The 21,248-nt window shown below is 41.8% G+C and overlaps 1 protein-coding gene across 1 annotated transcript in view; it reads left to right on the top strand.

The window, feature by feature from the left end:
- stk31 (serine/threonine kinase 31) overlaps nt 1-21,248 on the top strand; it is an 85,885-nt gene that overhangs the window by 47,197 nt on the left and 17,440 nt on the right. Inside the window, exons 11-18 of the mRNA XM_080206879.1 lie at nt 2,084-2,263; nt 6,351-6,467; nt 9,293-9,412; nt 10,710-10,841; nt 12,377-12,478; nt 15,783-15,863; nt 18,531-18,656; nt 18,896-19,021. Coding sequence (XP_080063005.1) covers nt 2,084-2,263; nt 6,351-6,467; nt 9,293-9,412; nt 10,710-10,841; nt 12,377-12,478; nt 15,783-15,863; nt 18,531-18,656; nt 18,896-19,021 — 984 coding nt within the window. The remainder of the gene's footprint in view (nt 1-2,083; nt 2,264-6,350; nt 6,468-9,292; nt 9,413-10,709; nt 10,842-12,376; nt 12,479-15,782; nt 15,864-18,530; nt 18,657-18,895; nt 19,022-21,248) is intronic.

Raw genomic sequence — 21,248 nt, 5'->3', positions numbered from 1 at the left:
AGTCCCTTATCAGAGGGTCTGTGGGCTCTCTGCTTCTTCCTTGAGTGGAGGCCTGAACATTCCCCACCCACCACCACCACTCCTCCACCTGGCTTAATTTGTTCTGTTACTCAACAATTTCTTTTTTAACTTGTCTCTCCTCCTGCAAATAAAAAGTGTGGCCATGGGTAACTGCACAGGCCCCAGTTTTGCCTGTTCAGTTATGTGGATCACTCCTGGTTCCAGTACTACCAGTGACATGATGGTGTAGTGGTGTTCTCACTGGACGAATGATCCGGAGACCAGGGGAATTATCTGGGGACCCGAGTTTGAATCCGACCAAGGCAGCTGGTGAAAAATGAATTCAATAAAAGAAATCTGAAAACAAGAGTGCAGTAATGATCGTGAATCCACTGTCGATTTTCATTTTAAAAAGGAACATCTTGATCCTTCAGTGAAGAAAATATCCTCCTTGCCTGGCCTGTGACCCATATGCGGCTCCAGGTCCACAATATGGTTGACTTTTAACTGCCCTCTGAAGTAGCCCTAGCAAGTCACTCAATCCAAGGACAATTAGGGATGGGTATTGAATGCTGGTCCAGCCAGTGAAAGCCATGCTCCTGGAATGAATTAACAAAAACCCAGGTCTGCCCCTGTAATTTTTTTTTTGTTACATTGATAACTGTAGTAGTGCCCTTCATGCTCTTGTCTGGACCTGGAAAAATTTATCGTTTTTATTTTTGCTTCCAATTTTCACCCCCCTCTCTCCTTCACGTAGTACACCTCTGACATTTCCCTTCTCTTGGTCTTTCTGTCTCCACTTCCGGTGATAGACTCACCTCTGCTATATTCTGCTTCCTTTAATGACTCCATCTCTACATCTGTTGCGATGATGCCAACTTCAAAAATGGTGCTTCTGACATGTTTTCCTTAGCACACTCTGGTCTACTCCTCCATCATCCCCGCAACTGCTCATCCCCTTTCCAGAGCACTTCCTATTGCAGTCACAGAAATAGCAATATTTACCTTTTTTTTTACCTCATCCCTCCTTACTGTTCAAGGTTCCAAACACTCCTTTCAGGTTAAACAACATTTGACTTGCACCTCTTTCAATTTAGTCTGATGTATCAGCCGCTCCCAGCATGGTCTCCTCTACATTGGGGACGCTAATCGCAGACTGGGTGACTGCTGTGTGGAACACTGTTGTTCAGCCCTAAAAGCATGACCTCAACCTTCCTGTCATTTGCCGTTTCAACTCAGCACCTTGCTCTCATGCCCATATGTCCGCCCTTTGCCTGATACAACGTTCCAGTGAAGCCCAACGCAATGGGAGATTAGATGGAAAGGAAATTATGGAGAGAGAGAGAGAGAATGCAAAAATGTGCATGTCTATTTTTTTGTAATGCTTACGATGAACGAACTAGCCATTTTACCTCACGTCATTTCTCGTATATAGTTAAATTGGTACAAATATCTGCAAAAGCTGGACATTTACTGACAGTTCCAAATAATTGCCATTGTAATAGCTGCAGCTCAAAATAACAGATATTTCTAAATTATGAATTACATACAGTGAGTACTTCACAGAATACTATCATGCAGAGGAGGCCCATTGAGCCTGCACCACGCATGAAAGGCCCTGACCTGCCCACCTAATTCCACTTGCCAGCACTTGGCCTATAGCCTTGAATGTTAACAGAACTGTACCTTTTAACCAAAACAGGATTTCAGTTTCTCTTTCCAGTACTTGCTATAACCAGGCGTGAACTTGCAGGCAGTCAGTTTAATTTTTGGAATGGTGAAAAATGGACGATTTTGGATCAACATCCCTTCATATATCTCATTTGTCTTTTGAAAATCAAGTAGGGTGTATAAAAGTGCAGCTGATCCAATATCACCCATTTTAAAGTTAAAATGTCAGTGACCTAGCTTCAGCTTTAGTTTCAATCCAAGCCGCATTTTGATTGTGTAAATCTGATGCTTGCTTCCAGATGACTGAAGTGATCAAATTCATAAGTGTACTGCAATCTCTTGTCAACGGAATATAGTGAAGCTAAGTCTTCCAAACCACCATTTGATAATTGACCTGCACATATATCTTTAGTCTTTAGCTTGCTCACTGGATGCTGCTTATGGTCCTTGTGATGTGGAGCCCAACTCCGATGAAGTATTTGCTCAGTTTTTTGAATGGCAAAATAGTAAACTACAGGAGTTCAATAATATCAAGCAAAGGACAGAGAATTCTCTGCGATTGTTGTCTGAGTGGTTTAGCAAAACAGTGAAGGTAACTATCTGGTTCATGTCTTTGTATACTTGTTATAATCATGCTAAATTTAAAATACAACTTTGTAAGCAGTGCAAGTCGTTGGGAGCTACCAGGGGATGTACCACAGATTGTTGGAGCTTCAGCACATTGAGCATGTTTTGATTTCAGTTTTGCACCAGGCTTCCAGAAGGATATATTGGCCATAATGGGATTGCAGTGTAGATTTAACCAGAATGATACCTGGGCTTACACAAACTTGAAGAGCTTACACAAACAATGATTGTAGTCCCCGCTTTTAAAAGGTTAAGGAACAATTTCATCAAGGTTTTCAGGATATTAAAGGTAACATGTGGAGTAGATAGTAACAATTCCTGCTGATTTGGCAGTCAAGGACTAGGGGTGTAATCTAAAATTTGGAGCCAGACCTTTTGGATATGAAGTTAGGTAATGCTTCGAAACACAAACGGTAGTAAACTTTGCAAGTCTATTTCACAAAGTAGGATATATCTAGTTGGTTCATGGATCTGCCATGACCTTATTGAATAGCAGAGCAGACTTGGGACCTGAAATGGTCTATCCCAGTTCCTATATTGCTGGTGTGGGTGGATGTCCAGGTATGGCAAGAATTCCCGACAAAAAACCAGAGTAGGAAACTTAACTAAAAGTTACTCTATCTATAATCTGCAGCCTTTGTGACATTGATGGAAGCCTAGGAATAATTTTCCTACCTGCCCTGGGCTGGGAAAGACACATGGTAAGAAGATTTCATGTATTAGGAGGGAAGCATATTAGCTCTTTAGTTAAAACTATCTTTCAAGCTGATAACTCCTGTTTCCTTCCTGTAGGAGTTTGAATAAAACAGATTCAGTCTTTGCTGTCGACTGTTGACCAGTCTTTTCCTTTTGTGATGTTATAGCAATCTCCCTGAGGCACCCAGTATGAGGAGATTCATGATTTGGGTTGGCATGTGGGCCGGTTATACCATTAGGGTGTGATTTTCAAGCAACCATGTGTGTAACCCTGACCATTCTCCCCAAGGGCCAGTACACAGTATGATTTATTAATCTAAGCTTATTTTGCCATGTAATATATCCACTTTCTGCTTATAGTTATTGTTATGGTACAGATAACTTTGAAAACTTAGAGGTTGTGGAGGAATTAGATTTTACCATCCATGTCAGGATCTCCATCTCCATCTCCATCTACAGTATAATGAGGCAGGACCAATTTAAAACTGCAAAGAAAATATACCCATTGTAAAATAAGTTTAATTTCTCAACCCTCATTCAGCCAAAACAGTAAGAGCTGCAGCCTACAGAGTACACTGCTATGCAGTGGAATGAGTGGTAACATTTAGAATCACTCATTGCTAGCAATAAGTGGAGAACCTGGAATTTCAGGAATGGATTTTACAGTAGCTCATTAACTGAGCCATGGCATCAACATTCTACGTTCAGGTTTCTCAGTCAATTAAAGTGGGCGGTTGTGATTGCATTCAAGTGTAAACACCCTCACTTTCACTTTACCAATCTTCTCCTGCACGGCACTGCTCAGATCCACACACCCTGCAGATCTGTATATTCACCTTTGACACAATCTCAAATCCCCATCTGAACAGGTACCACCATCACTCACAGTCACTTTAATGCTGTCATGATGTGGAGATGCCAGCGTTGGACTGGGGTAAACACAATAAGAAGTCTGACAACACCAGGTTTAAGTCCAACCGATTTATTTAATAGTAAACTCGCAAGCTTTCAGGGTTTGCCCCTTTGCCTGATAAAGGGGCAAACCCTGGAAGCTTGAGTTTACTATCAAATTAATCGGCTGGACTTAAACCTGGAGTTGTCAGACTTCTTACTGTACTTTAATGCTGTCTCAGAGCTACCCCAGTCACACTCCATTAACTAACATTTCCATCATCTCAAAGCATAGGCAGCATTTTCCATTCCTGCCTGTGTAGTGGCAGGAATCATGGTGGGCAGGGGCATATAATTTGCTGTGATGACAAGATGCAGTTTCCTGCCAGCATGAACTTAGTTTGGAGTTTTATTCTTCTGATTTTCATGGCAAGTGTTAAGCACTGTGCCACCTATGATTAAAAGGAGCAGGTTTGACTGGCAGAATAGCCTTCTTGTGTTACTGTGGAGACTGGAGTGGATAGAGTGGGTTCAACGTGCCTGTCTGAGTCAGGCATCCCTGGCAGCTTTGTTTACAGCTGCACGTACCCTTGCAATATCAGTCTCTTCTGAAGATGCAGAATGACCCTTCTCATCCACCAGCTCCTGTTGTGCTATGGTGTGCAAGGTGCAGCAGACCAGTATCATTCTGGAAATCCTTGCTGGATCAAACTGAAGGGTGCCCTAGATCTGTCCAGCATTCCAATGACCTGCTCAATAACCACCACTATGTTTGCATGGTCTCAGTTAGACGTTTACTTGTGCATTAATTCTAGGCGCCCCCCTCCCTACCCCGGGTCATCAACCATATCCTTAGCCCTTCGCTGCAAGGAGCCACCAGTGATTCTTTGGCAGTACATATTTGGAGTCATGATGGCACGGAAGAGAACTGTTCAGCCTGTCGAGCCCATGTTAGCTCTTTGTAGAGCAAGCCAGTCAATTCAAACCTCACTACTGTCTCACTGACCTTGCACAGACCTTACTTTGCTGAAATGTCCATATGATTTCCTTGCGAAATCATCGGCATCTCTTGCCTAAAATCTATGACAGTAGTCCTGGTATCATTAGCTAATGGGAGTTAAACCTGTTATAATTGTACATCTCTATCACATCTCATTTTGACCTCCTTTTTGCTCCAATGGGAACAGTCCAATTTTTCCAAGCTAATCTTGTACCAAAAATCCCTCATCCTTGAATCATTCTGGCATTGAAATCAAAGTGCTGAAAAAAGCTCAGAACAACTTGTAGTATCTGTGGAGAAACATTTCAAGTCCAATGTGACTTTTTCGAAGTCTGTTTTGATAAATGTCCTCTGCATCCTCTTGAGGACCTTGCGTACTTCCTAAAGTATGGTAACTGGAATTGGATGCAGTACGTCAGTTGTGACCACCTAATGCCACTACAGCATATTCCCACATGGTCATTTGTTTGTAACTCATCAGCCCTGTTCACATATTTACACAAATGCATTGTAAACTTGTTTTTGTATTTCTTGTCATCACCCCTAGTATGTTGCTGTCCAATATGGTACACTTCTTTCTACATTACTATCTAATATTCCCACTCTTTAATGTACCTTATTCCTCTTTCTATATGCTATTTAGTTTAAACCTTTCTAACATTAGTGAACCTTGCCATAAGCACATTTATCCCAATTCTGTGGTGGTACAACCCATCCCTTTTGAACAGGTGCTCCCTGGCCCCAATGACCCAAGAACCTGAAGCCTCCCCCAAAACCAGTCCTCAAGCCACGCTTCAATCCTACACGTCTACCTATTTCTGTTTTGATAGCACATGGCACTGGGAGTAATCTAGATATTACTATCTTGGAGGTCCTTTTTATTAAACTTGCCCCCCACGCTGAAAATCTGTAGGACCCCTCTTCCTGTTGTTGATGCCATTGTACACTCACACCCTTCCCATTGCTGAATGTTCTTCACCCTGGCACCTGTGAGGCAACTTGGCATGTGGAATTCAGGATGATGATATCTATGGGAGAACTGATTATTGAAAGGTGACAAGTGTTGCTCCTTTTGTTCCTCATTCGAGTGCCAATAAACTGCCCATGTTGTTGAGAACTCCACGCTCAAAGCTTCCTCTGGAACAAAAAACATGTATTATCCTTTGCCCTTGTTTCTTGTCGCTCAACGTTTTTTTTTGTATCCTTTTATAAGAAATTTAGTACAGCATTTTAATCAAACAAGTGAATTTTAGTTGCAATTTGTTTTTTTTTAAATACAGATATTAGAATTATGGAAATACACATGATTTCTTGCATATCCCAACCATTGCTTAGAAATAAGGTGAATTATTTGGATCTTGCATGTGATTTGATGTTTGTCAGTTTTTTTTACTGATTATTTCAGCAATCATTATTGGAGCAATGTATACTCAAATGTTTAGGTAACTTTTGTCTTTTGTGGTAGTTTTTTGACCTGAGCTCCAGCACTACATTATCCTCGATGGAGGTAATCAAAGGTGTTGACGATATATTGAATCAAGCTGAATGTGATGTTTGCAAAGAACTTGAAATTTCAGCCACAGTAAGTTTTTTCACCCAGTGTTGTATTTTGAAGAATTTTTTGTTGCATAAATGAAAATGGGTAGGTATAGATTTTTTACAATTCGTTTTGTTTTTTGAGTAGATTTTCTTTTGTGACATATTTTTGCTTCCAGCTAGAGAACTTTTTGATTAAGTATTTCTGACTAGGGATTAATATTTGTGCTGGGAATGGCATGTTCCTGCACTTGGTGTTGATATCAGGTAGTCCTGATTAGGCAGGTTTGTATGTTATCTCCAACATTGTGCTTAGTTGAAACTCAGAATATCTTCCCAAGATTGTCTTGGACTGAGTTGGCATCAGGTGTTTAGAGAACCAACATGAAGGAAAATCCTACTTCTTTGTCTTCACCTGCCTATCTGTTGCAGATGTACCTGTCCATGACAATATTGGTAGGAATAGCCACTGCATAGACCTTGTTGAGATTAAGTTGCATCTTCACACTGAGAACAATTTCCATCACGTGTGGTATTATTGCCTTGTTAAATGGGATAGATTCAGGACAGATCTACCAGCTCAAAATTGGGCATCCATAAAACACTGGGCCATTGTCAGCAGCAGAATGGTATTTAACTACAAACTAACCTCATGTACAGTATATTCCTCATTCTGCCAGCACCATCCAGCCAGGGGATGACCCTTTGATTCAGTGAGGAGTGTAGAGGGGCTTGCCAAGGTAGCACTAATTAAAAAACAAAACAAAGTGCCAACCTTGTTAAGTTATAACACGCAACTGCTTGCATATTAAGTAGCAAAAATAGTAGGGGATTGACAGCGAAAGCCATGGCACAACGAATGGATTGAATCAGAGTTCTGCCAACCTCCACTACATCCAGTCCTGAATAGTGCTGGACAACTGAATAACTAAGTGAAAGAGACTCCAAAAACATCCCCATCCTATATGAGGGAACCCAACATCTCTGTGCAAAAGACAAGTTTGAAGTGTTTGTAACTACCATCAACCAGAAGTGCCGAGTGGATGATCCACCTCCCTCTGAAGTGTCCACAATCTCAGATGCCAGTCTCCAGCCAGTTTGAATCACTTCAGGTGATAAGAAATTGTTGGTAGCACTGGTTATGACAAAAGCTATGGGTCCTGACAATATTCTATCCATCATACTGAAGATTCGTGCTCCAAGTAGCTTCAGCCCCTGACAAACCTATTTCAGTAAATTTATAATACTGGCACCTATCTGACAATGTAGATCTGACCACAAAAAGCCTGGCAAATCTAATCCAACCATGTTAGCCCATCAGTCTACTCAATCTTCAGCAAAGTGACAGAAGGTAACATCTGAGCAACAACCTGCTCACTGATGTTCTGTTTGGGTTCTATTAGGTCACTCCACTCCAGATCTTATTAAAGTCGTAGTCTAAACATGGACAAAATAGCTGAATTCCAGAGGTGAGTTGACAGTGACTTGCCTTTGCATCAAGACAGTATATGATGGGAGTGTGGCATAACGAAGCCTCACTACGTTAAAGTGAGAGGAATTGAGGGGTGGAATTCTCCACTGGTCGGAGTCATACTTTACACTAAGATGGATGGCTGTGGTGGTTGGAGGCCAACTGTCTCAACCCAAGACATTGCTGCGGGAATTCATTTAGGTTAGTGTCCTAGGCCTAATCATCATCATCAGTGAACTTCTTTCCAACATAAGGTCGGCAATGGGGATGTTATTTGATACCACGATGTTTAGTACCACTTGCACACAATTCCTCTGGTATTGAAACAGTGTGTGCCGATATGCAGCAAGACTTGCACAGTGTACAGGTTTGGGCTGATAAATGGCAAGTCACGTGCTTTGCAAGTACCAAGAAATGACCATATCTAACAATATGGAATTTAACCTATTGCTAAGTTTCCTACACCAACATCCTAAGGTTTACTGCGGAAGCTTAACTGGACTTGCCATATAAATACCATGTTTACAAAAGGAAGCCAGATAGTGGGAATTCCCCAGCAAGTATCTCTTCCTCCTGATTCCACAAAGCTTGTCTGCCATCTATAAAGCACAACTCAGGAGTGGAGTAGAATGGAATAGTGTCTATTTGCCTGGATGACTACAGCTCCAACAACCTTTCTGAATGTTTGATTGATCAGTTCCCCATCCCACCTGCACACCATGGCAGCAGTATGTCCTATGTACAAGATGCACCCCCACTAGTCACCAAGGGTCCTTTGTTAACAGCTTCTAAACCCATGACTTCTGCCACATAGACAAGGACAGTAGACAGATGGAAATACCATCACCTTGCAAGTTCCCCACAAATTTGCACAGTATCGTGACTTGATAGATTGTGCATCTCCCTTTCTGTTGACACTGTGTACCTACACCATCTCAAGAAAATGGTCCACCACAATCTTCTCAAGGGCTGTTAGGGATGGGCATTACATGGTGGCACTGCTAGTGATGGTCACACCCAAAAAAATAAGTTTTTGAAATGTGTTTTTTGGTGAAATTGAGAATTCTGCCCTCTGCAATCTAGGACCTGAATTGTGATTTCCCAATCTCACTTCAGTTAGAAACCTTACAACACATTTGGTGGTGAGGCTTTAATTCACCCAATTTGGCTGAATTGTTGCAGAATTGCAGGGTTGAAAGCACTACTCGCTAACTCACTGCAATCCAATTCCTGCTTTAATCCAACAGTTCACTATTCTTTTGTAACCTGCCCACCAAGTATTACTGTTATTGATTGTGTGTATGAACAGCTGTATGAAGCCTATTTTTTTTGGTTGGGGGAAAGGATCTTTTTGGCCATAGCATGGTAAACTCATGAAATGCAACTCATCCCTTTTAAAGCAAAAAGATGATGCTGATATGAAGATAATCCGCAGTGTTTTCATTAAAGTGATGCAGAAGATCAATGAGGAGCAGGAATTCCTTCTAATTGTACAAAATAAATATGCAGCCAGTGTTCAGGTAATTTTATTGTTGTATGCTCGGTACTTAATTTTCTTTGAAAATCCATTTTGATAGTAGTTCCAACCTGGCAATAAACTCATTAAAATGTAATTTACCTAAAAACAACTAAATAATTAAATATGTAAAATGCTTTGTTTCTGTATATGGATATATCGAAAACATGGAGAGAAGTAATGTGTTCCTTTGCATTGTAAGAACATAAGAAATAAGAGCAGGAGTAGGCCATCTAGCCCTTCGAGCCTGCCCCACCATTCAGTAAGATCATGGCTGATCTAAATTGGCTCAGTTCCACTTTTCTGCTTACTCCCCATAACCCTTAATTCCCTTGTCTGTCAAAAATCTATCTACCCATGTCTTAAATATGTTTAGTGAGGTAGCCTCCACCACTTCAATGGGCAGAGATTCACCACCCTTTGAGTGAAGAAGTTCCTCCTCAACTCGGTTCTAAACTGCCCCCGCCCCGCCCCGCCCCAACCCTTTCATTATCTTATACGTCTCTATAAGATCCCCCCTCATCCTTCTAAACTCCAACGAGTACAGACCCAGTCTATTTAGTCTCTCTTCATAGTCTAACCCCCTCATCTCCGGTATCAGCCTAGTGAACCTCCTCTGCACTCCTTCCAAGGCCAAAATATCCTTGCGCAAATGCGGCGACCAAAACTGCACACAGTACTCCAGCTGCGGCCTCACCAGTGCCCTGTACAGTTGCAGCAAGACCTCTCTACTTTTATATTCTATCCCCCTCGCTATAAAGGCCAGCATCCAATTCGCCTTCTTGATCACCTGCTGCACCTGCAGACTGGGTTTTTGCGACTCATGCACAAGGACCCCCAGGTCCCTCTGCACCGTAGCGTGCTGCAGCTTTTCGCCCTTTAAATAGTAATCCCTCCTACTATTATTTCTGCCAAAATTCTATTAATGCTCCTGTCCGTGCACATTCTAAATAAAACTACTGTGGGATTTCATGCACATTGTGGCTGCTGTATAGGGTACTCGACACCGATATGATAATCGTGGATTCTTCCTGCTGTCTGATCGCTCTCCTTAAATTCCAGTGGGACCATAAATTTGTCAGACTGGTCATTTTGTTTCTCCTCAGATATCCCTTACTTTTGTTTTATTCCTAATAATTTCAATGTGGATAGTGACAAATGGCATTTGTATTTTTACAATTGTCAAGACTGTTGCAATTGTCAAGAGATGTTCATTAAAAAATGTGCTGGTTTCATTTATAATACTTTGGAAGTAATGAGTTGCTATTCTTTTCATTCCCTTTGCCCTCCACTCTTTGTAGTTTAAGGAACAAGCTGGACAATGGCTTAATACTTATCCCAGTGTTGGTGATCTGTTGTCAATCAAAAGATCAGTGAAGAATCTTAAAGCTCAATTGAGGTGGAAACTAGTTGAGAAGAATAATTTAGAAGATGTATGTATAAATTCCGAATACTTACTAAATGGAGAAACTGGTATATATTTGTCGCACTTTATAAGGCTCACGTGTAAAATTGTATGCCCGACTTTAATTTATGAATTGAAAATTGCTGTCTGACCTGGAAATGTGAGCTCACAAAGAAATACTTCAATTTGCATAGAGCCTTTCATGACCAATGTAAAGCACTACATTTTTGAAGTATAGTCACCCTTGTAATGTCAGAAATGCAGCAGCCAACTTGTGCAATATGATAATGACCAAATAAATTTTTTTGGTTTTGTTGATTTGAGATAACTAGCCTGTAGTACACTGCACATGGTATAAAAAATGGTTTTCACTGAAATCAGGATCAACAGTGATAGAACAGAAGTAAGAGAGAAATAAGGAGTTGGTGGGGGTGGGCGGGGGGACAGTGGTTAGCACTGTTGGTTCACAGTGCCAGGAACCTGGGTTCACTTCCCACCTTGGGTTACTGTCTGTCTGTGTGGAGTTGGCACATTCTCCCCATGTCTGCATGGGTTTTCTCCAGGTGCTCAGTTTCCTCCCACAGTCCAAAGATGTGCAAGTTAGGTTGATTGGCCATAGTAAGTTACCCCTTAGTGTCAGGGGGGCTAGCATGGTGGTCAAGTGGAGTTATGGGGATAGAGCCTGAGCACGATTGTGGTCAGTGCAGACTCGATGTTTCAAATGGCTTCCTTTTGCATCATAGGGCCTGTATGATTCTATGAAGTCTGATTTCTATTTGGCCAGAATACCTGCTGAAATTTCAGAATATGGTTGATTTTGAGATTGTTGTGAAGTTACACCCTTATATTGGTTCCAGATGACAATAGGCTGCTCTTCCCTTTTCAGGAGAGCTGATTGGTGGTGATTTAACCTGAGGGTCACCACACCTCAGGTGAGGGGAATGGTTAAGAAGGCAGGGCCATGATGAATAACCTTAGCCCAGTACGGGAATTGAACTTGTGCTGTTGGTGCCACTCTGCATCATCTAACCTGCCATGCAACCAACTGAGCTAACCAACTCCCCACCCTTGTATTACTCACCTACTAAATTACAAATGTCTCCCTTTGTGTTGTACATAGTAATTAACCTTCATGCCTTTTATAAGACAATACAACTCATCCTCCAAGTTACTGGTGAGGAGTGCCATGGGCAACTTTTTTTGTACTATGTAAATATTTTTGGAATGTTGGGCCTGTATAAAGTTTCACGCCCTGTAAAAAAAACATCCTGCACACCTCTTTTACAGATGTCATTGTTCAAATCTTACTGACTTTTGAGTTTGAAAGTTTGAGTTTGGGGTAGTAAGTAAACCAGCTGTAAACTTCAAATATTGGATTCCAGATCTTTGAGGCATATTCAACTACATCTGATACAAACTGAACTTGCTTGAATTGTGGTGATGGAAATGCTGTGCTGAAGTTTCACTAGGATGTCAAGTGATCTTGTTTAGAATTTTGTGTATAAGCATTAATTATTTTGATCTGTATGAATGATGTATAATGTATACACAAATTTCTTCTAGTTGGGCAATTATGATGAAATAAAGATGCAGGGGATGAAGGAAGAAATATGCAGACTTAGAGATAACATCTACGAAGAGATCTGCTGTGAACAAAAGGAATATGTAAGGATGTTGAACCTATGTTTAACTTGCAGTATTTGAGATTTTTTTTGTTTCTTCAGGCATTGATTGATTAGCTGATGTTTACTTCTGTGATATAGATTAATGAGGCAGAATAAGAATAGGGCATGCTTTTGTGTCAACAAATGTCAAGAATTGCAAACACTGGAAATTTCCTCAAATCAGAGGATGCTAACAATGTTCAGTCTGTGTTGGTCAGCATCTGTGGAGAGAGCAGCGAAATCCCATTAGTTCTGGTGTTGCACACACTGATGTTTGCCAAGGCAGTCCTGCAGCAATAACACATTCAGGGCACCTTAACTAGGTGAGAGTTAAACTTTCACCCCTTGGCAAAGGAAGACCCACCTTTTGAGAGCTGTTGGCCAATCCTATTTTCTGATAGCTGTAGCAGCACCAGAGCTCAGTAATAGGTACTGCAGGAACTGCAAGCAGGCTCAGAGGATATTAATGAATCTCAGACTAAAGTATGCCCTGAGCTTTTAGGGTGGGAAGGGATCAGTGAGCCTTGGGGGAGGAAAGGAAAATAGGTTTCGGGACTATATGGGAAGGAAAGCTTGAAGGGGAGGAGTACCTGATGTGCACAGAGCAGCCCTCCCAAACAAAAAAAAAAAGACCACCTCGTTCTTCCCACCCTTTCCACAAAGCTATTCAAAAGATGACCTTCTAAATCTTGTCTGTCTGCCCACAGCAACTGTTTTATAGCGAGGGCAGTGTATTATTTGGGACAGTTGGCTTGTTAATGAGCTCGATTGGCTGTTGATTTATTTTAAAATGGCAAATGAGTTCCATTTACTGGGTCAGGGATGGAAAAGAAGACAGTGTGGTAGCCACTCCTTACATTGAGCTGCCCTCCTATCAAAAACACGAGTTGGGGAATGTAAAATCCAGTTATCGTCTCCAGATCTTTTGAACATAAGAAATAGGAGCAGGAGTAGGCCATCTAGCCCTTTGAGCCTGCCCCGCCATTCAGTAAGATCATGGCTGATCTGTCGTGGCTCAGTTCCACATTCCCGCCCTCTCCCCATAACCCTTAATCCCCTTGCTTAACAAAAACCCATCAACCCGCGTCTTAAAAATATTTAGCAAGGCAGCCTCCACCACTTCAACGGGCAGAGAATTCCAGAGATTCACCACCCTTTGAGTGAAGAAGTTCCTCCTCAACTCTGTTCTAAATCGCCCCCCCCCCCCCCCTTTATCTTGAGGCTGTGCCCCCTAGTCCTACTGTCCTTTCTGAGTGGGAAGAGTCTCTCCACCTCTATCCTATCCATCCCATTCATTATCTTATATGTCTCAATGAGATCTCCCCTCATTCTTCTAAACTCTAACGAGTACAAGCCTAGTTTATTCAGCCTCTCCTCATAGCTCAATCCCCTCAACTCCAGCATCAGCCTAGTAAACCTCCTCTGCACTCCCTCCAAGGCCAAAATATCCTTGCGTAAGTGCGGCGACCAAAACTGCACACAGGACTCCAGCTGCAGCCTCACCAATGCCCTATACAGCTGCAGCAAGTCCTCCCAACTTTTATATTCAATCCCCCTCGCTATGAAGGCCAGCATCCCATTAGCCTTCCTGACCACCTGCAAGCTGGGTTTTTGCGACTCATGCACAAGGACCCCAAGGTCCCTCTGCACCGTCGCCTGCTGCAGTTTTTCGCCCTGTAAGTAATAGTCCTTCCTACCATTATTCCTACCAAAGTGGACCACCTCGCACTTGCCAACATTAAATTCCATTTGCCAGTTCCTGGCCCATTCGCACAGCCTATCTAGATCCTTCTGTAGACTCTCCACACCCTCCGCACAATTTGCCGTTCCACCAATCTTGGTGTCATCAGCAAATTTCGACACCATACACTCGGTTCCCTCCTCCAGATCATCTATATAAATGGTAAATAGCTGAGGCCCCAGCACCGACCCCTGGGGCACTCCACTAATCACCAACTGCCAATCCGAATAGCACCCATTGACCCCCACTCTCTGCCTCCTATTAGACAGCCAATCCTCTATCCACGCTAACACCCTACCCCCAACTCCATGCCCCCTGACCTTCTGCAATAACCTCTTGTGAGGTACCTTGTCAAACGCCTTCTGAAAATCAAGAAAGACCACATCCACTGGCTCTCCTCTATCCACCGCCCTGGACGCATCCTCATAGAACTCCAATAAATTCGTCAGACACGACTTCCCCTTAACGAAACCGTGTTGCGTCTGCTGTATCAAGCAATTCCCCTCAAGATGCCTCGCTATTTCCTCCTTGATCACGGATTCTAACATTTTACCTACAACAGACGTTAAACTAACCGACCTATAATTCCCTGCCTTTTGCCTGCCACCCTTCTTAAACAACGGCGTAACATTAGCCGTTTTCCAATCTTCCGGCACTTCCCCGGAATCCAGCGACGTTTGGAAAATAACTACCAAGGCATCTACTATCACCTCCGCCGTTTCTTTCAGAACCCTTGGATGCATTCCATCCGGTCCTGGGGACTTGTCCACAATCAGTCCTCCAGTCTGTCGAGCACCACCTCTCTAGTAACAATAATGTCATTGAGACCCTCCAGTCCTACCATCTTTCCATCGGTTAACTAATCTGGTCATGTGAGTATGTCAACATCTCCTCCCACCACACACCCCCCCCCCCCCCCCCCCCCCGAAAAGTCCCTGATGTTAAGCGCTAAAATGTCATCCCTAACTCTCCATGCCTCTACCTTTGTCATCTTTAAGATACTCCTTCAATCAAGCTTTTGGTCTTCTGGCCTGATTTGCATGTCTCTGATTTGAGAATTCATCTGTAAAATATCTTGAGGTGTTTTACAATTTACAAGTCATACATCAAGGCAAGCTTATTGTTTTCAACTACTTTCATTGCTCTTAGAATGGGAATGGTTGAAAGATGCAGATACTGTTTTCCCTAGTTGGCATATTAGACAAAGTAAGGGAATGTAGTGGGAGTTTACCATCAGCATGGAACAAGATTCAGGTGAATCATCTTTTGAAGCAAATCCTGTGGCATTGTCACTTAAACACTGTCTTTCGCTGCATGCGTGCTAAAAGCTACCTCGGCCTTTTCTCTCGTAATCTCCCTTATTGCTTGTGCTCAGTGGGTACCCTTAAGATTCAGACCCCCAACTCCAAAAGTTGAAGGGATGAGAAATTTACCTGAAAAATTGTTTGCTGATGGGAATTGCAAGATTGTGTCAAGCTTGTAAGGTATTTAGGGGAGTTATTTCCAAGATTGCAATGATTTTACCAAATCTTCCAGATCACTGCATCTCTTTTTTGCTTTTCAGGAAAGACTTGACAATGTCGTTCGGAATTGGTTTCCTGAACTTCCTCTCCTTCATCCTGAAGCAGCAATCAAGGCTTACATGGTAATGGGATTGGAGTGTGTCAATTTGTTGACAATGAGTAGATTTTAATTTTTACTGTCTTTATTTTACTGAGGAGAACATTGCTCCAAATATCTTTTAAACTGGAAGATTAGTTTCTATAATACTAATGTGCTGGTGCTGCATCAGCCTTGAGCATTGTTAATATGCTGGGTACACACAGACTGGATTAGGATATAGAAGCTCCCTTCTTTAGGGAAGGGGGTAAAATAAACTTATTGGATGCAAAAAACAGATGTGCATTTGTGTATTGGCAGCAGAGTCCTAAGGACCTTTTTCTGGTTGGTACTCCCTGCACAGTCCCTGTCAATTATCTACTCTGAAATTTAACAGAAGAGAGCTGCTATAACCTAGTTCAGTCTCTTTGTACCCAGTGTATTGAGAATGCTCAAGTCTGATGCCACCCACACACTAGTATTATAGAAACTAATTTTCTAGTTTATTTGGAGCAATGTTCTCCTGTTAATGTGTTGCTTGAGTATATAATTAATTTGTGTTATTTGCTTAACCTTAATTTAGCCAGGTAAGCCAGTTGAGAACTAATTCTCATTTACAATAACAACCTGGTCAAGAGGCTAACACTGCAGCAACATAAATTACCCAACAAGAAATCATTTAAACACAAGAAACAATAAAACTCTAAGTAGTCTCTCAATACCAGGTTACAGTCCAACAGGTTTATTTGGTAGCAAGAGCTTTCGGAGGGAGTGATGATGGGGCAGTGCTCTGAAAGCTCGTGCTACCAAATAAACCTGTTGGACTTTAACCTGGTACTGTGAGACTATTTATTGTGCCTACCCCAGTCCAACACCAGCAACTCCACATCAATAAAATACAGATTAGCAGTGAAAGAGAATTGACTCGACTGAGACTTAACCCTTTGGTAAATGGCATCCATGCTAATAAAATGAGTTGGCCAATTAATTGAAGTGCAGGACATGCAAGTGCATGTCCCCACAAAAATGAAGATAGAACTGGCAGGATTTGGGAACCATGGATGACAAAGGAAATTGTAAACTTAGTCAAAAGGAAGCATACTGTCATCTAAAAATTGACGAAGCCCTCAGTATAGTGGAAGTAGGAAGGAACTTAAACATGGAATTGGGAAGGCTAAAAGGAGCCATTTGTTTTTAGCAAACAGGGTCAAGGAGAATCCCAAGGCTTTTTATGCATATATTTGAGCAAGTGGGCAGCAAGAAAAACAAGTAGGCCCACTCAAGGGACAATGGAGGGAAGTTATGCTGGAAAGATGGCGGCTGAGGGGAGACCTGATGAGAGGTTTACAAAATTGAGGGGCGTAGATAGTTGGAGGCTTTTTCCAAGGGTGGAAGTGTCAATTATGAGGGGCCACGGGTTCAAGGTAAGAGGGGGAAAGTTTAAGGGAGATGTGCAGGGAAGGTTTATTGGGCAGAGTGATGGGTGCCTGAAATGTGCTGCCTGAAGGTGTGTTGGAAGCAGGCACATTAGCAACATTTAAGAGGCACCTGGATAGGTGAATAGTGAAGGAATAGAGGGATACAGACCAAGTAAGGGCAGAAGGTTTTTTAGTTTAGTTAGGGCATTATGATGGTTGCAGGCTCGGAGGGCTGAAGGGCTGTTCCTGTGCTGTTCTTTGCTCTTTGAGGTAGCTCCAGTTTTAGTGGTACCTTGTTCTCATCAGTGACAGCTGCGAAGTGAAATGAATTATGACCAAAGACTCTGTCACATTACTTCAGATTTTATGAAGAGACAGTAAAACATAACAGACTTTTCAAGTAGGCAGATGTTTTCCCTAGCAAGACTTGGTAAATTCATAGAAGCCAGTGGTGTTGATGCTTATATGCAATGTAGGTCAGTTAGGGAATTCAGGTCACAGTGTTCAGGCTGAAAAGAGACACCAGCCACAAATCCAATTGCAGAGTGAGAGCGTCCCTAACTTACCACAAGAGGTTTTGGAGACCATTTTATCAGTGAGGTCAGTATAATCAAAAATAGGCAGGATAGACAACTAAAATATAGTGCAACTGGGCAGTGATTGTAAAGTGGACTTGATGTGATACAGAAAACCAAGTCTAGACTTGCCCTTGACCTTAGCTTGTAAAATGTTAATGTGGAAATTAAAAGTTAAATCAGCCAGATTCTGAGATATTTACAAGCGGAAACTTGATCAAGTTCAGAGTTATCAAGCATTAACATTTTGAAAACTTTTTCCTACTAAGCAGCGTAAAACTGGTCTCAGTTGAGTTCAGCAGAAGGTGAAGACGGAAAAGTGTTGTACATTAGCGAAACTGAGTTGCAAATCATGCAAAATAGAAAGATTGAATGGACTTGCAAAATATACGATTGTGTCATCTGCCTACAGATGGATAAAAGAGCACCCTGTTGCTTGAACAAGCTGTTGTGGAATTGGAAAGAAGAAATGTTCATTTAGTTAAAAAAAAAACTGAATTCAAGTTATAGACTGAAAATTCTGTCAAAGTATAATGGCAATATGCGGCCCTGCTTTGCAAATGCTTTTGCAGATTGGGAAAAATAAATAAAAAGAGCAATTTATTTAAGATTTTCAATAAATCCCACTTCCCTGGCCTTGCACTCACCAAAATAGAAGGGTACGGGGGGTGTCTTTTTCATCAGTAGTTAACATGCTTTGGTATTGCTCCTTTTTTTTAGCAATCTGCTGGACTATTCACTGATAGCCTGGAGCGTGATTTGTTTGATCCAGAACCCATGAAGGAACTGAGCAGCAAGCGGCCATTGGTGTCCTCTGAAATTAAATCCCAGAAAATCCTCTTGAAGGTAGTACTTGTTGGTGGGAGAGTTGTAACTTATTTGCATAATTCCCTTTAAATCTTTCGATGGAATATCCCATTCCTCCTCATCCCCCTCTCTCCCTCTAACCCAATCCCTCCAGGTTATTCCTGAATTGAAAAATAATGTGGATGTAGCTTTAACTCTTGCTCTTATCGTTGCCATGGATTGCACTGCAATGTTGTTTTTCTGCTGTTTCCTGATGAGTGTTATATTCCTTTTATTAGGGCTATTCTGTAGATACTGCCACAGAAGGCAAAATGATAGAAAGAGCTGCAAAATATCACCAAGCTTGGTCCGTGCTGAAGGAAGAATCTGGACTCCTACCTATTCTGTACCTGTTTGCTTGCAAGGTGAGTGACAAAAAAGCGCTATAATATTAAACTAGGAGAAACAAAAGCAACAACAACTTCTAAGTGCACCGTGTGCTTAACATTAGTTGTAATTGGACAAAAACGGACGCTGAGATAAAGCATGGGATTTTGAAGAGGGTAACAAGATCTTTGTCAAAGAGGTGGGTCATAACAGAGGGGAGAGAGGAGAAAATTCAAATGTGTAATTGAAGACATCTGTCAAGGTTGGGGTGAAGGAACGATTGGTGGCACAAGAGGTCAGAATTAGAGGAATCCCATTTTGGAAGAGTTTTAGGGTTAAAGAAACTTAGATGAGGAGGGTAAGGGTCATGTGGGGACCAGGATGAGAATTTGAAATTTGTTTTGAACTGGAAGCTGATGTAGGCCAGCAAAAATCAGGGTGATAAGTGAGTGGAACTTGCTGCAGTTCAGAATACAGATATCATAACTTTGAACATAGGAATTGGAGGTGGGCAATTCAGCCCTATAAGCCTGTTCCACCATTTAATCAGAACATGCTTCAGGGCCTCAAATCCACCTCCCCACCTGTTCCCCATATCCCTTTTTAATGTGTTTTTTTTATTAGAAATGTATCTATCTATTTCCCTCTTGAAACCATTTAATGCTTCAGATTCCACTGCACTATGGGGCAGCGAGTCCCACAAATTCACCACCACCTGTGAGAAGTAATTCCTCCTCATCTCAGTTTAAAATCTACATCCTCACAATCTATACCTGTGACCTCTTGTTCGAAATTGCTCCACAAGTGGAAACATTTGGTCTACCTTTTCTTTATCAATCTCTTTTTAGCATTTTATATACTTCAATCAGATCCCCTCTATCCTTCGAAATTCCGGTGAGTATAAGCCCAAACTGTTTAATCTCTCCTCATTTATCAACTCTTTCATCCCCAGGATCAATTTGGTGAACCTCCTCTGAACTGCCTCCAGTACCACCACATCCTTCCTCAAATAAGGAGACCAAAATTGGACATACCATTGCTGATGTGGTCTTTCCACCACCTGTACAATTGCAACAAAACTTCTCCAGTTTTATATTCCGGTCCTTTTGCAATAAATGCTAACATCTCATTTCGTTTTTTTAATTCCTGCTGAACCGGCATACCGACTTTCTGTGATTCATGAACAAAGACACCCAGATCTGTTTGCCCGGATACATTTTAAATCTGCTTTCCATTTTAGATAATTTGTCTTTCTATTTTTTTTCTACCAAAATGGACAATCTCAATCTCACACAAATCCACATTAAACTCCATCTGCCAAATTCTGGCTCATTCACTGAATCTATCTATATCTGTCTGTAAAATCTTTATCTCCTCTTCATTGCCTGTTTTCCCACCTGTTTTAGTAGGTGGGAAATCATAGCAATGTTGCACTCTGTCCCTGCTTGCAGATCATTTACAAAGATTATAAACAGTTGAGGTCTGAAGACTGACCCCTGCAGCATCCTGCTAGTTACAGTTTGCCAGCCAGAGAAGGACCCATTTATCCTGACCCTGCACTTGTCAGTCAGCCAATCATCAATCCAATCAAGTACTGTACCCCCAATCCCATGTAATCTCACCACCTTCTGGATCAGTTTTTTATGTGGCACCTGGTCAAACACCTGGAAGTTTAGATATACCACATTATTCACCTTGTTGGTTATGTCCTCAAAGAACTCGAGCAAGTTTGTCAAGCATGACTTATCCTTAAAACCATGCTGATAATGGGGAATCAAGCTGTCTTTCCAAACTGAACAGAAATTTACAGTGGATGGAGAATTGGATCTGAGCAGAAGTGCATTGAATCTGGAAATAACAAAAGTAGGGATAAGATTTCAGTAGCAAATAGGGGGAGGTGGATGATTACAAAGGTGAAAATAGGGGACCTTTTCTGATGGAGATGATACAGGGTCTGAAGATCAGATTGGAATCAAGGAGATATGGGAATGGAATTAGTGGTGAAGATACAGAGATTGTGATAAAGGCTCAGGATGATGGCTTCAGACTTTCCAGTACTTAACCGGAGGAAACAGGCTTGACTAATTTGGATGTCAGACCAGTAATCCTATAATACACAACAAGGCAAGGGTCAAGGCAACAGAGAGAGAGAGAACAGTGTTCCATCTGCTTACATGTAGAATCTAACCCCATTTGGATAATATTGTCTCTGGGCTGCATTAAAAAGGAGGGCACCATGTTTGATCCTTGGGGGGCTCAGATGTA

The sequence above is a fragment of the Carcharhinus amblyrhynchos genome, chromosome 2 (genome assembly GCF_965287045.1).
Source record: "Carcharhinus amblyrhynchos chromosome 2, sCarAmb.v2.hapA, whole genome shotgun sequence".
NCBI lineage: Eukaryota > Metazoa > Chordata > Chondrichthyes > Carcharhiniformes > Carcharhinidae > Carcharhinus > Carcharhinus amblyrhynchos.
The sequence above is the reverse complement of the archived record's forward strand: the minus strand, read 5'-3'. Positions and strand labels throughout refer to the sequence as shown.